The sequence below is a fragment of the Micromesistius poutassou genome, assembly GCF_964030765.1.
Source record: "Micromesistius poutassou genome assembly, contig: SCAFFOLD_574, whole genome shotgun sequence".
NCBI lineage: Eukaryota > Metazoa > Chordata > Actinopteri > Gadiformes > Gadidae > Micromesistius > Micromesistius poutassou.
Window position 1 is genome coordinate 20,001 of NW_028177768.1, and position 12,178 is coordinate 32,178.

The 12,178-nt window shown below is 48.1% G+C and overlaps 2 protein-coding genes across 3 annotated transcripts in view; both read right to left on the reverse strand.

Moving 5' to 3' along the window:
* The window catches only part of LOC311375722 (uncharacterized protein), a 10,246-nt gene extending 3,146 nt beyond the window's left edge, over positions 1-7,100 (reverse strand). For both annotated transcript variants that reach the window (XM_084490781.1, XM_084490780.1), the window contains exons 1-6: positions 6,079-7,100; positions 3,768-3,901; positions 3,328-3,478; positions 2,443-2,575; positions 852-1,036; positions 344-477 (exon numbers count right to left, since the gene is read on the reverse strand). In XM_084490781.1, coding sequence (XP_084346907.1) covers positions 344-477; positions 852-1,036; positions 2,443-2,575; positions 3,328-3,478; positions 3,768-3,901; positions 6,079-6,157 — 816 coding nt within the window. In that variant the 5' untranslated portion in view covers positions 6,158-7,100. The remainder of the gene's footprint in view (positions 1-343; positions 478-851; positions 1,037-2,442; positions 2,576-3,327; positions 3,479-3,767; positions 3,902-6,078) is intronic.
* Positions 7,101-8,343: 1,243 nt separating this feature from the next.
* Positions 8,344-12,172, reverse strand: LOC311375723 (dedicator of cytokinesis protein 11-like). Its single transcript, XM_084490782.1, has 3 exons — positions 12,000-12,172; positions 11,350-11,488; positions 8,344-8,473 (listed from the first exon to the last, which is right to left on the reverse strand). Exons 1-3 carry the CDS (start codon positions 12,083-12,085, stop codon positions 8,384-8,386), a joined length of 315 nt encoding a protein of 104 aa, XP_084346908.1. The 5' UTR covers positions 12,086-12,172; the 3' UTR covers positions 8,344-8,383.
* Between the last annotated feature and the right edge of the window lie 6 nt (positions 12,173-12,178).

The window sequence follows — 12,178 nt, forward strand, 5'->3', positions numbered from 1 at the left end:
GCGCGATTTTCACGTCGGCTTTTGGTATTCACCATCATTCCCATAGCACGTGAAGGCACCGTCTGTCACCACGGGGACACAGCGGACAGGGTGTGTGCGCTACACCTCAGAGATCTCTTTTTCTTTTTTCTGGCCGACCGCGTGTAATGGATGAAGTGTCCGGTCAGAGAGGGGGCCTCAAAGGGCGTCCCAGACCACGTTACCGGACACCCCCCTTTGCCCTAAGCCCCTCCCCACCACCCCCCCCAAAAGGACCGAGGAAAAATTCGACCCTAAATAATCAATAGAAACCTTGATAAAGATGGGGGATCCCTCCGCAGGGGAAGCGGTGGGTCTTACTTACTGCGGGGCGGTCGCACTCCCTGTAGTGGAGGGTGTAGTTCAGCTGCTCCTTGTGGCAGACGCTGGCATGGCGCCAGCTGACACGCAGACGGCCCCCCTGCTCGCTCACGCTCACGTTGGGCGGAAGACTTCTGACTGTGGACAGACATCGTTTACGTCAAGAAAAAAACTGCAAAGGCAAAAGGTTGTGCCCCCCTTTAGAAACGGATAGTTAACGTGAGTCACGCTTTGTATGCTGGGTATAAACATAAATATATATATATATATATATATATATATTATATATATAAATATATATATAACATAAATGTGAATTCATAACATCCAGGCGACAATAAAATAAGGACAAGTTATGTCTGGGTTGTTGAAACGTAAACAGAAATGAATCCATCGAACGGTCGCATTTCATGTATTAACATGTATTAACATGTATTAACATGAAGAAAAGAAAATGGTCAAACTAACCATTCACACGTCACAGAGGACAGGACCGGGGGCATGTCACTCACTGTGATCGCCGGGTATCCGCCTGAACGTTTGGCTCTCATTTCGGCCGTTGACCGTTCCTCTGAAGTGTATGCACACGTCTGTCTTGAGCTCGTGTTGGGACTCTGTCAGGTGACAGCCCTGCCGCAGCCCCCCGCTGCTGAAGACCTGGCACCGCGACGGCTTGTGAGCCTCTGAGTAACACAGCCTGAGAGCAGAGTGAAGCACGGAGGTCATTAGAGGCCACACTCATTTAGATTCAGCAGACACTTCTATCCAAGGAGAACCATTCACACACACAATCACACCGACGGCGGAGTGGACCACGCAGGGCGACAGCCAGCGGGTCAGGAGCAGTCAGTGTGAGGCGTCTCTCTCAGGGACACCTCCACACTCCTCTAGGAGGAGCGGTCAGGGTGAGGCGTCTCTCTCAGGGACACCTCCACACTCCTCTAGGAGGAGCGGTCAGGGTGAGGCGTCTCTCTCAGGGACACCTCCACACTCCTCTAGGAGCAGTCAGGGGGAGGCATCTCTCTCAGGGACACCTCCACACTCCTCTAGGAGGAGCAGTCAGGGGGAGGCGTCTCGCTCAGGGACACCTCCACACTCCTCTAGGAGGAGCAGTCAGGGTGAGGCGTCTCTCTCAGGGACACCTCCACACTCCTCTAGGAGGAGCAGTCAGGGGGAGGCATCTCTCTCAAGGACACCTCCACACTCCTCTAGGAGGAGCAGTCAGGGGGAGGCGTCTCTCTCAGGGACACCTCCACACTCCTCTAGGAGGAGCAGTCAGGGTGAGGCGTCTCTCTCAGGGACACCTCCACACTCCTCTAGGAGGAGCGGTCAGGGGGAGGCGTCTCTCTCAGGGACACCTCCACACTCCTCTAGGAGGAGCGGTCAGGGGGAGGCGTCTCTCTCAGGGACACCTCCACACTCCTCTAGGAGGAGCAGTCAGGGGGAGGCGTCTCGCTCAGGGACACCTCCACACTCCGCTAGGAGGAGGAGCCGGGGATCAAACTAGCATCCGTTTGGTTACAAGCCGACCCGCTCTACCTCCTGAGCTCAAGTTCAATTTCAAGTTCATTTATTCGTCTCCCTTGGGAGAAATTTGGTTTAGAGACAGGGTACTGCTGCGTAGACAAACATGGAGCATACAGAGACAAGAATGCATAAAGACAGTAAAACGTCCAACAAAGAAAGAAAGTACAAAACTGGTAACCAGATAGCGACCAGAGTGCAAGAAGATCTGAGCTGTGCAATTTGCCCTGCCTACTACTCAAAAGTACAGTGCTAGTACACAATAAATGATGCTGATGCATATTAGAGTGCTAGGACAGCTACTGCCGACCACACTCTCCTTGTTTCCCCCCCCTGCTCTCCACTTTCCAGTCTGATCCAGTCCCGTCTATTTCTTGTTTCTATTTCTTCCGAGGGGTCAAGAATTTCTATTTCTTGACCCCTCGGACGGACCTGAATCCGTCCGAGGGGTCATGTAAAAACCCAATCAAAACCAAAGGCACACGGTGAGCCGATGGGTTGACTTATTGACCTATTCACTACAGACGCCTTACAGGCGTTGCAGTGCGCTATGAGCGGCCCTGCCGTTGTGGTTCCTACCGGTGGAAGACCTCCAGCCGTGAGGTCCCGTTGCCCGGGGTCCATGTGGCCTGCCTGCCACAGAAGGGCGTCTGGGAAGATCGCCCGTCACAGCGTGGGTAGAGGAAGAATTTGAAGTCGGTCACAAGTGGAACTGAAATATATATATATATATAAAACCTTTGTTAAATTATGTTCAGCGCGTACAAACAGCCCAAAGACACAATCATACATGGAGGATGGAAGGTAGCCTCCGTGACTAGTTCTTTAAACAAAATTTCAAATATATTATTTTTTTCGGTTAGGGATTTATTTATTTTTTATTTATTTTTTTTATGTTGATAATACTGTATTTTTTCGAAAAAACAAAGCTGTATTTTCTATGAGCCGCAGGAGTGGTAAAAAAAAGGGGTTGCATGTTTCAAAATACCATATATAAGCCGCTCTGTAGTATGCATATTCAAGGCTTTGATAAAACCCTGAACTTCTTGACAGATTCAGAAAACAAGGCATCTTTTGTTTTGCAAGCATCTCAGTTAGACGATGCTTTGAGTGATCATTCATTGACTCGGTCTTCCTTGTTTGTTAGTGAATTATGAAGTGCTGCCAATGTTTTTTTTATACAAGGTTATCTTTTACTCATAAATGTAATATGTTAGTTAGTGAAAATACACATTAACATGAATAATAACATGAATACACATTAACATAACTGTTATTGAATTCATATTTGAAAAAGTATATGTTGGATTCATGATAATGTGTATTTAAAAAAAGAATAATAAAAGAATAATTTTGCGACCCCATTGCAGTACCTCTGCGACCCCACTTGGGGTCGCGAACCCAAGGTTGAAGACCCCGGCCCTAGAGCCTTCCATCCCTCCGCGCTCTGGATAGACGCCTCACCTTGACGGGGGATGACGATGGAGGCGGTGCCGCTGTCTCCATAGTGTTTGCACGGGCCATTTGCGGATGATTTGGTGGTCTTCAGGGTGAAATTCGCGTCAGAATTCAAATCCGCCACCAATATTTTTTTGTAGTGATGAGGACTTATCCCCTAGGAAAATAAAATAAAGTAGATTACGTGACTTTGCACGAGGAAAGGAACCATAGGCTACCAAAATATAGGCCACACACACACACACACACACACACACACACACACACACACACACACACACACACACACACACACACACACACACACACACACACACACACACACACACACACACACACGTGCATTCAGGTGGAGATTCGGATCAGGATCCGTCTATAGCGTTACTTGATAGGCCCCAGCCCACTACATCACTTTATAACGAGGCGGAGTAAAGCTGTAACTCTACCTTTATTCCGCGAAGCTCGTATTTCCGCGAGCAGTTGGGGTTGAAAGGGCGCGCCTGCCAGGTGAGGTTGATGAAGAAGGGAAAAGAGGGATCTAGCCACCTGTAGGAGAGGTTGAACGGCGGAGGTAGAAGATCTGAAGAAAAAAAGACAATCGAACCACCTCAAGAGAGCGCAATGTTGACGTTGGAATTGTTTTTATTGCGTGTGTGCGTGTGTGGGTGTGTTATATTATATAGACATAGAGCTCCGGGAGTCCGCAAACGGCAACAATCACTTCTCTGCGTGCTGTGGTTCACTCTGACAGCTGATTGGTCAACGGGCAGCAGCTCATTTGCATGAACGCTACAGACACCAGAAACAGCACATTGTGAAGGGACTGGAACAGAGCGGAATAATATACTTTTTTTCCCCCTTCCTTTCCTAAAAGCTATTTCCAGCTAACAGCTTCAAAATCACGATTTCTGGAACTCATATGCTATGTTTACTTGTTGGGAAAACACCCTAACATGTCTCCTTTAATCCATCCTCAATATTAAAGTTTAAACTCAGGATCGAAAACTATGCGATATTTAAAAATACGTTTAGGGCGGAGAGATTGCCCGGAGGAGAAATCGACGCTCGTAAACATTTCAAGGAAGAGGCAGATGAGGAGTCACTGATGGAGAGAGTGACTGGACCGGAGAGTTGTAAAAGCACTTTACACCCATTTCCGCGGAGGAATTGGACTCCCCAAGCAACGTTATACTTAAAAGGAACAAGTAAATTACAAAATAATTTTAAAGTCTTTCGGCCTGTAGCATATAAACAAAATGAAGCAACTGTCCCATATATCTAACTGCGTTTGAAATAGACATTGAGACTCACAAAAAAATGGACGCGATAGGACAGTGATCATGATTTGCCTCAATATCAGAATAAAAACAATGGGTAAGCTTGTCCAGGCCCTGCAAGTGAGGATGTAGGCTATGAATCTGAATTAATAGTAGGTGATCTGTAATTGCCATCCCCAAAATGCACTAGTAGAATGCAGGAAATCAAATGTACCAAATACATTTTTTTCCCGTCTATTATTGCGTCCCACCAACACTTATTAGCCGCCAGTTATCAGCCGCCACTCACGAAGAGAACCGGGTGGACGGAGTGAGCTCTTAAGCGGATAAGTGATTAAGAATATGGGAAAGTTTGTGCCCCTTGTCAAGCATTTTGCACACACAGAAGAGTGGAAAATAAAGATAACTGATGGCCAACCAGGTCCAGTATTATACTTTGTTTGAAATGTATACTTGTATAATATCAATATACAGTATATGTTTATAAATGTATAATATTTGCATTGTATCAGGAGCTGGCCCTGATGCTACCGTGGAGGAGACAGGAGGAGGTGTGAGGTGAGGTTTTAAAATAGTTTCGTGATCGTAATGGACTAAACCCAGAAAGAAAAACAGGCACGCATGGAGCTTGAGTGCCTGTCGGTTCAATGGCAGTTTCTCAGATCAAGGAATAATACAATATGCTTCTCGAGTTTATCATGGGCCGCCGGAGTCCCCTGGATTGTTTTCGAGCAGCTTATACGGCGTGTGGTGGATTTCAAACACAACATCGCTCAACACACACAGCAGTTACACGGTACGACGGTGTTAAGCATCGTAAAGTCGGAGTGGGTCGTAACCATGACAATAACAGCCCTAAACTCAGCATCTCTTCAGAAAACAGAATTCTGAGATATTATTATTAATAAGAATGAATAATTATTAATAATAATAATAATTATTAATATAAATTATTGATACTTTTTTGCCATTTTTTGCAAATAATAATTGCTCCGATAGTTAACTCCCTCATTAAGAAAAACAGAGCAGCATTTATTTTCTTAAGTAGGCCTACATGCATTACGCTTCCGTCCATGCCGTAAATGTATGCAGAAGAAGCACAAATCGCCAATCGGAGCATAGGCTACAAATTCACCCCGAATTCAGCATAATGAAGTGTTTGACATGTCATCGGCCCAGAACCCACCGACAACCGCTTAATGTGTAATCAACTTTGATTTGATTTGAGTCTGATATAGCAATCATAACTAGGTTTTAACGCAGAAACACGCTTTCGACCTCTCATTTGAAGTGACGTAATATTCTATTTTAAATAAGATTTCATATAATTCGTAACAGAGTCTATGACACATGTGTGCGTCATATTGTGAGAAACATGTGGGAATACCAAACCGCAGACTGCCGGTACGGCCGGTTCCCGGCCGGGTCAGTTCTTGGAAAGATTTTTCGTTCAAAAAAATTGTTAATCAAAAATATTCACCTGTTGTTGCACATCGTTGTGGCATCGTCACCACGAAGCACACCACCAACATGTAATAATCCAATGATCTGCAAATCATGGTCCAATCCGACCCCAGAGGATTCCTCCTATTTCCAAAATAAACGTCCAGTCAGGAACAACTTCCAGCGTCTCGGTTGGACTCCGACGGACTGCACACCGCATATCTACATGTCTCAGTGGACACCCATGGTCATACCAGCGCACAACTCACGCAAAAGCAGCCAATGCATTGGTTAGAGGCTTATCCCAACCCTACACCGATACTGAAGACATAGGAAGTGTGACGGAGCGAATGGAGCAGAAATGACGAAGAGCGGTGGGGTGGAGTTCAGACGGGAGAACACCCTCCCTTATTGTCGCTTCCCAAGGCGTCCTCCTCATCGGGGCGGGACTTAAAGTGACATGGCTTTGGCACATGGCTGGGCGTGAATGAGCGAATCTTTTTTTTCGTAGTATCAGGGTAGGGGCAAGTACCGCCTTTTTCGCCTCTGATTGGTTTGAAGGGCTCTCCTCCGATTGGTTATGGCACAGGGCAGGCTGCCGGCTAGTTCACCACCAACAGAAGTAATCAAACTCAATCCAACAGTGATGAGTGCGTCCTATTAAGGAGTACATAAGCGGACTGCAGTGCAGGTCACACCATTACACAGAGAGATCTAGGTATGGAAAGCAGCGAGAAATGTAACGTGACTATTGTACACCGCAGTGGAGTAACAACAACTTCTAACAATTAGGCTCCACGTTTTCCCAACCAGCAAACAGGATTTTAACAGCAGTACAATTAACAGAACCGTCAACACAGAGTCCATTAAGGCTCCCTGAGGTGACGAGAGATGTGTTGGTCCTAACTTGCATCCCGCTTAACAGAAACTATTGAATGAAACTATTATGTCTAAATTATTACCAAAGTAAAGGCATGATGGTCATTTTTAGTAGGCTACCACAGATGAATGAAGCCGCTGTCAGTCAATGGTAGAAAATACACCAGTTTACTTCTGTTGGTGGTGGACTAGAGCCTGCCCTGTGCCATAACCAATCGGAGGAGAGCCCTTCCAACCAATCAGAGGCGAAAAAGCCCCTAGCCCCTACCGTCCTAGGAGAAAAAGATTTGCACCCGGGTTACAATTAAGGATCCACTCTCACATCCTCTTTTGTCTCTCAACGCCGTCTTTGTACAGTCCCAATTTCTTATCAAACATTTTATAATATATATCTATTTTTCTCCAACATTTTAATTATTAGGCACCGTCTAGGCCTACACAACTTTTGTAAAAGGACGATGAACAATGACATGTGTGCAAAAAATGAGTGACAAACCATTATTTTCCAATAATTTCAAAACATTGTTCGGTTAATGTCTTTACAATATGTATATTTGACAAGCATCTGCACTAGGCATACAATGCAACCAAATGCAAAATGGACAAGTGCATCCAGGGCCAGGTGGACGTTACAAATATAAATACATAGATACCTCATTCACAGAATTGAATTTACATGATGGCAATACATTATGTACAATTGATTTCTATCCATTGATTGGCATTGTTTCAGTGTAGCACTTGTGAAATACTGAGTGAGAACTGAGTGAGAATCGATTTCTATTATTAGACTTGCCCGTTCAGAGGGCAGCAAAAAGGCACGGAATTGTAAGCAAACCATCTGTACTTTTACACGTTGGCTTGGGATGAGAGTACGCACCGGCTACTCAGCTAAAGAACAGTGGAGCTGCCTGCAACCTAACCTGCATCCTCTATACTACTGACTTGTTTGCATTCAAACGCTGTGTTTGTTTTTCTTTATAGTTTGCCCCAAAGCCCAGTGAGCAGTGTTCAAACTCACGGCAATGTCGTCTCTTTTCTTTAAAATCTAAAATGTGTTCAAATTAATCATTTTTAAACATGGCTACTCCCTCCGACGGCGAAACCACCCCATTGTGGGGGGCGGGGGGGGGGGCGTCCATACGTCCAACACTGCGCTGACCGGCGTCACACCACCGCGTGTGTCTCGTGGTGGTCCCGTCGTCCAGACCGCCGTCGGTCCGCCAGCAGCGCGCCCCCCCCCCAGCGGAGCGCGGCCCCCCCCCCCAGTGGAGCGCGTTAGCCTTCAGGCGGACGCTGCATCCATTCGGCGTGTCTTCTGCCAGTCGTCCTGATCCTCCCGACACAACGTAAGGAGCCCCCCCCCCCCCCCCCCGAGTACGGAGCGAAGAGAGAGGGGGGGGGGGGGGGGCTGAGAGGAAGGGGAGTGGGCGGAGGAGTGGGGGGGGGGGGTTTGGTGGAGCCTAGCTCTGCTCCCCGCTGGTGGTCCCACTGATGGCGCTGAACACGTGGAGGGAGTTCTGCAGCAGCGAACGCATGTCCTCTGGGTAGATCTGAGGGGGGAGGGGGGGGGAGGAGGAGGGAGGTGGGGGGAGGAGGAGGGGGGAGGAGGGGGGAGGAGGGAGGAAGGGGGAGGTGGGGGGAGGTGGGGGAGGAGGGAGGAGGGAGGAGGGGGGAGGAGGGAGGAAGGGGGAGGTGGGGAGGAAGAGGGGGAGGAGGGGGGAGGTGGGGGGGAGGAGGGGGGAGGAGGAAGGGGGAGGAAGGGGGGGGAGGAGGGAGGAGGGGGGAGGTGGGGGGAGGAGGAGGGGGGAGGGGGGAGGAAGGGGGAGGTGGGGGAGGAAGAGGGAGGAGGAGGGGTGACGACGGGGGAAGGGGGAGGAGGGGTGAGGAAGGTGGGGGAGGAAGGGGGAGGAGGAGGAGGGAGGAGGAGGGGTGACGACGGGGGAAGGGGGAGGAGGGGTGAGGAAGGTGGGGGAGGAAGGGGGAGGAGGAGGGGGGAGGAAGGAGGTGGGTGGAAAAAGGGTGGAAAAGTTGAGGAGGGTGAAAATGATGCATTGTCATACAGGAGGCCTCTGGGGAACATTGGTCACAGAAGGTCTAGTTGCCTCGACTGTGGTCTCCCGGGCTAACATGAATACCGTACAACAATAAAACATCCGGCCAGTGCTTAGAACAAGATGAGCAAAAAAGATGGGAAAGACTTTAGGCGTCGTAATGCTTGCATCGTACAGCAACGTTGTGATCCCTGTAAACCAGAGCTGGATGGATGGGGTGGTGATGGATGGGCTGTCGCTGCGGTGAGAAACTGTTCTACGACAGTTCTACGACCCTGTTCAGACCTGCCGTTAAATGAGCCTCAGGGTGATGCTATTTTCAGCGGAAACTACCCTGACGTGACTGAGAGGGGGCCCGCGAGCTGCAAGACACACGCGGTTCACTTTACCTGAGGCGTCCTCAGAGCTGAAGAGCCAGCAGAGCAGAGAGAAAGAGAGGACAGGGGTTAGAGTCAGGGGTCAGGGGTCAGGGGTCAGGGGTGTTCAAGGCAGAGCAATGAAATAAAAACACACAAAGGCAAGAAGCGAAAGATCCAGAAGCTGTGTTGTAACATACTGGCTGCATGTGTATGAATCATTTATGAGTGTGTGTGTGTGTGTGTGTGTGTGTGTGTGTGTGTGTGTGTGGTGTGTGTGTGTTCTCCTGGTCTGTAGTGCATTTTACAATACTCTTTTACATCTACGTCTTTTATTATCTTGTTGTAACATACTGGATGCGTGTGTATGAATCATTTATGAGTGTGTGTGTGTGTGTGTGTGTGTGTGTGTGTGTGTGTGTACATATGTCTTTTATTATATTTAATTCCCAGTGTGCATCACACTGGGAATTAAATATAATGGGCTTCTCTGGGGCCTTGCTGTATCAATTGACGTATCAATTGACGTATCAAACAACTAAGACCGCTAACAGTCACAGAAAGGTATTCACAGCCCACTCACCGGCGACCACAAGCAACCGCCCTTTACAAGTGATTCACCGGGGCCACGTCATTACCCCTCAACTACCCCTCGACTGGTGCGGGCCGTTTGTTCTTCAGCACTGGGTCAACTTTAACCCTGAAAGACGTTCAGCACTGATCAAAGGGTTTAGGATTTTTTTAACCATCAGGGTGGCGAGGCTGATCGTTAGACTTTGAACGCAGATTACAGCGTCGTCGTCGTCCCCCATGGGGGAATCGGCACCGAACCCTTTGGAGATCTCTTTCTTTCATGCACTTTTATCTGGTGGAGGAATTACAAAACTTTGAACCACTCCACTGCTGAGGTATGGGTGCCACAAGAATAATACAAAGAATGAAGCCATAGCAAAGGTTTCCACAGATGCTCTGCCGAACATTGTTCAACATGCTCAAGAATGTTGCACCTGTGAGCTTATATGCTCTGGTAACATCTGATAACATTCCTTAAGGGTAATGTGAGCCCATCAGCCCATAGATCTGTTGTGCCAGTGCATTGAGCCAAGTCAAAGACTGGATGTGCCGAAATTTCCTTCAACTAAATGAGGACAAAACCGAGATAATTGTATTTGGTGCTAAAACGGAAAGGCTTAAAGTAACCCAACACAACCCAACAAGACTTAAAGGGCTCATGTCTACCGAAGACTTGCAAAAACTTGTACATGCCTTTATCACTAGCAAGCTTGATTACTGCAATGGTCTCCTTACAGGTCTCCCAAAAAAACCTCGAAGGCAACTACAGCTTGTTCAGAATGCTGCTGCTAGAGTTCTAACAAAGACCAAAGAATTTGAACATATAACACCAATTCTTAAATCGTTGCATTGCCTCCCTGTATGTCAGAGAATTGATTTTAAAATGATGCTGCTAACCTATAAATCCCTACATGGTTTAGGTTTTATGGTTTATATGCTTCCACTACATAAGCCTTGTAGACCACTAAGATCTTCTGAGACCAATCCGTTAAGACTTGCCTCAACTCTGACAGCTTTTAGACTGAAGACTTTTATGTTTGCTTTAGCTTTCTGCTAAATCTTAAATCTACAATGCTTTTTTAACTTGCTATCTATTTTTATTTTATTACTTAAATGCTTTTTTTTTTTTTTTTTTTAAACTTTGCCTTTATGTTCTATTTTTCTATCTATTTGACTCATTTTCTTTCTTTTACTTATCTATTATTTTCTTTAATTGTACGACAATGTTTACATGTGAAGCACTTTGAGTCGGCCTTGTGTATGAAAAGTGCTGTATAAATAAAGTCGCCTTGCCTTAAGTTCTACCAACCGAGCGTACAGACATGCAGTGTGTGTGTGCGTGTGAGTGTGCACATGTGCGTGTGTGTGTGTGTGTGTGTGTGTGTGTGTGTGTGTGTGTGTGTGTGTGTGTGTGTGTGTGTGCGTGTGTGTGTTCCCTGAGCTCACCTCTTCGTGGATGATGTCAGACAGTTCCTTCACCATGTCCTTGAAGTTGGCTTTCAGGCCCTCCTGGTACTCAAACTGGTCCTCTTTGATCAGACGCTCGTTCATGTCCAGCGCCATGCTGCAGGCCTCCACGAAACGCCTGCACGCACACACACACGCACGCACACACGCACACACACACACGCACACACACACACAGACACACACGCACGCACGCACGCACACACACACGCACACACGCACACACACGCACACACACGCACACACGCACACACACAGACACACAGGACACACACACACACACACACGCACACACATATAAACATACATCAGAAGGGGTGAGGAAGCTGGGTGAGTGGAGGGGTGAGGAGGAATGAGGTGGAGCAGGGTGGAGGGGTGAGGAGGAATGAGGTGGAGCAGGGTGGAGGGGTGAGGAGGAATGAGGTGGAGCAGGGTGGAGGGGTGAGGTGATCAGGGGGAGGAGTGAGATGGGGTGGGGGAGGGCGGAGGGGTGAGGAGGTGGGGGGGGGGGAGGAGGAGGAGGGTAGAGGGGTGAGGTTGGGGGTGCCGGAAGGAGGAAGGTTGAGGGGTGAGGAGGTGGGGGTGGGGGTGGAGGAGGGGAAGGGCTGGAGAAGCGCGGAGGGCAGTGCCTGAATATCTCCTTCAGCTCCTTGGCTTTCTTGCTGGCAGACTGGTTGGTTTTGCTGTCGTCCAGGAAGGCCCTGGCGTAGGCCATGGGGCCGGCGTTCACCTGCACACAGGCACCCGGAGAACAGGTGCACAGCTTAGGCTGAGAGAGAGACAGCTCAACTGTAGCGTTACGCAATCT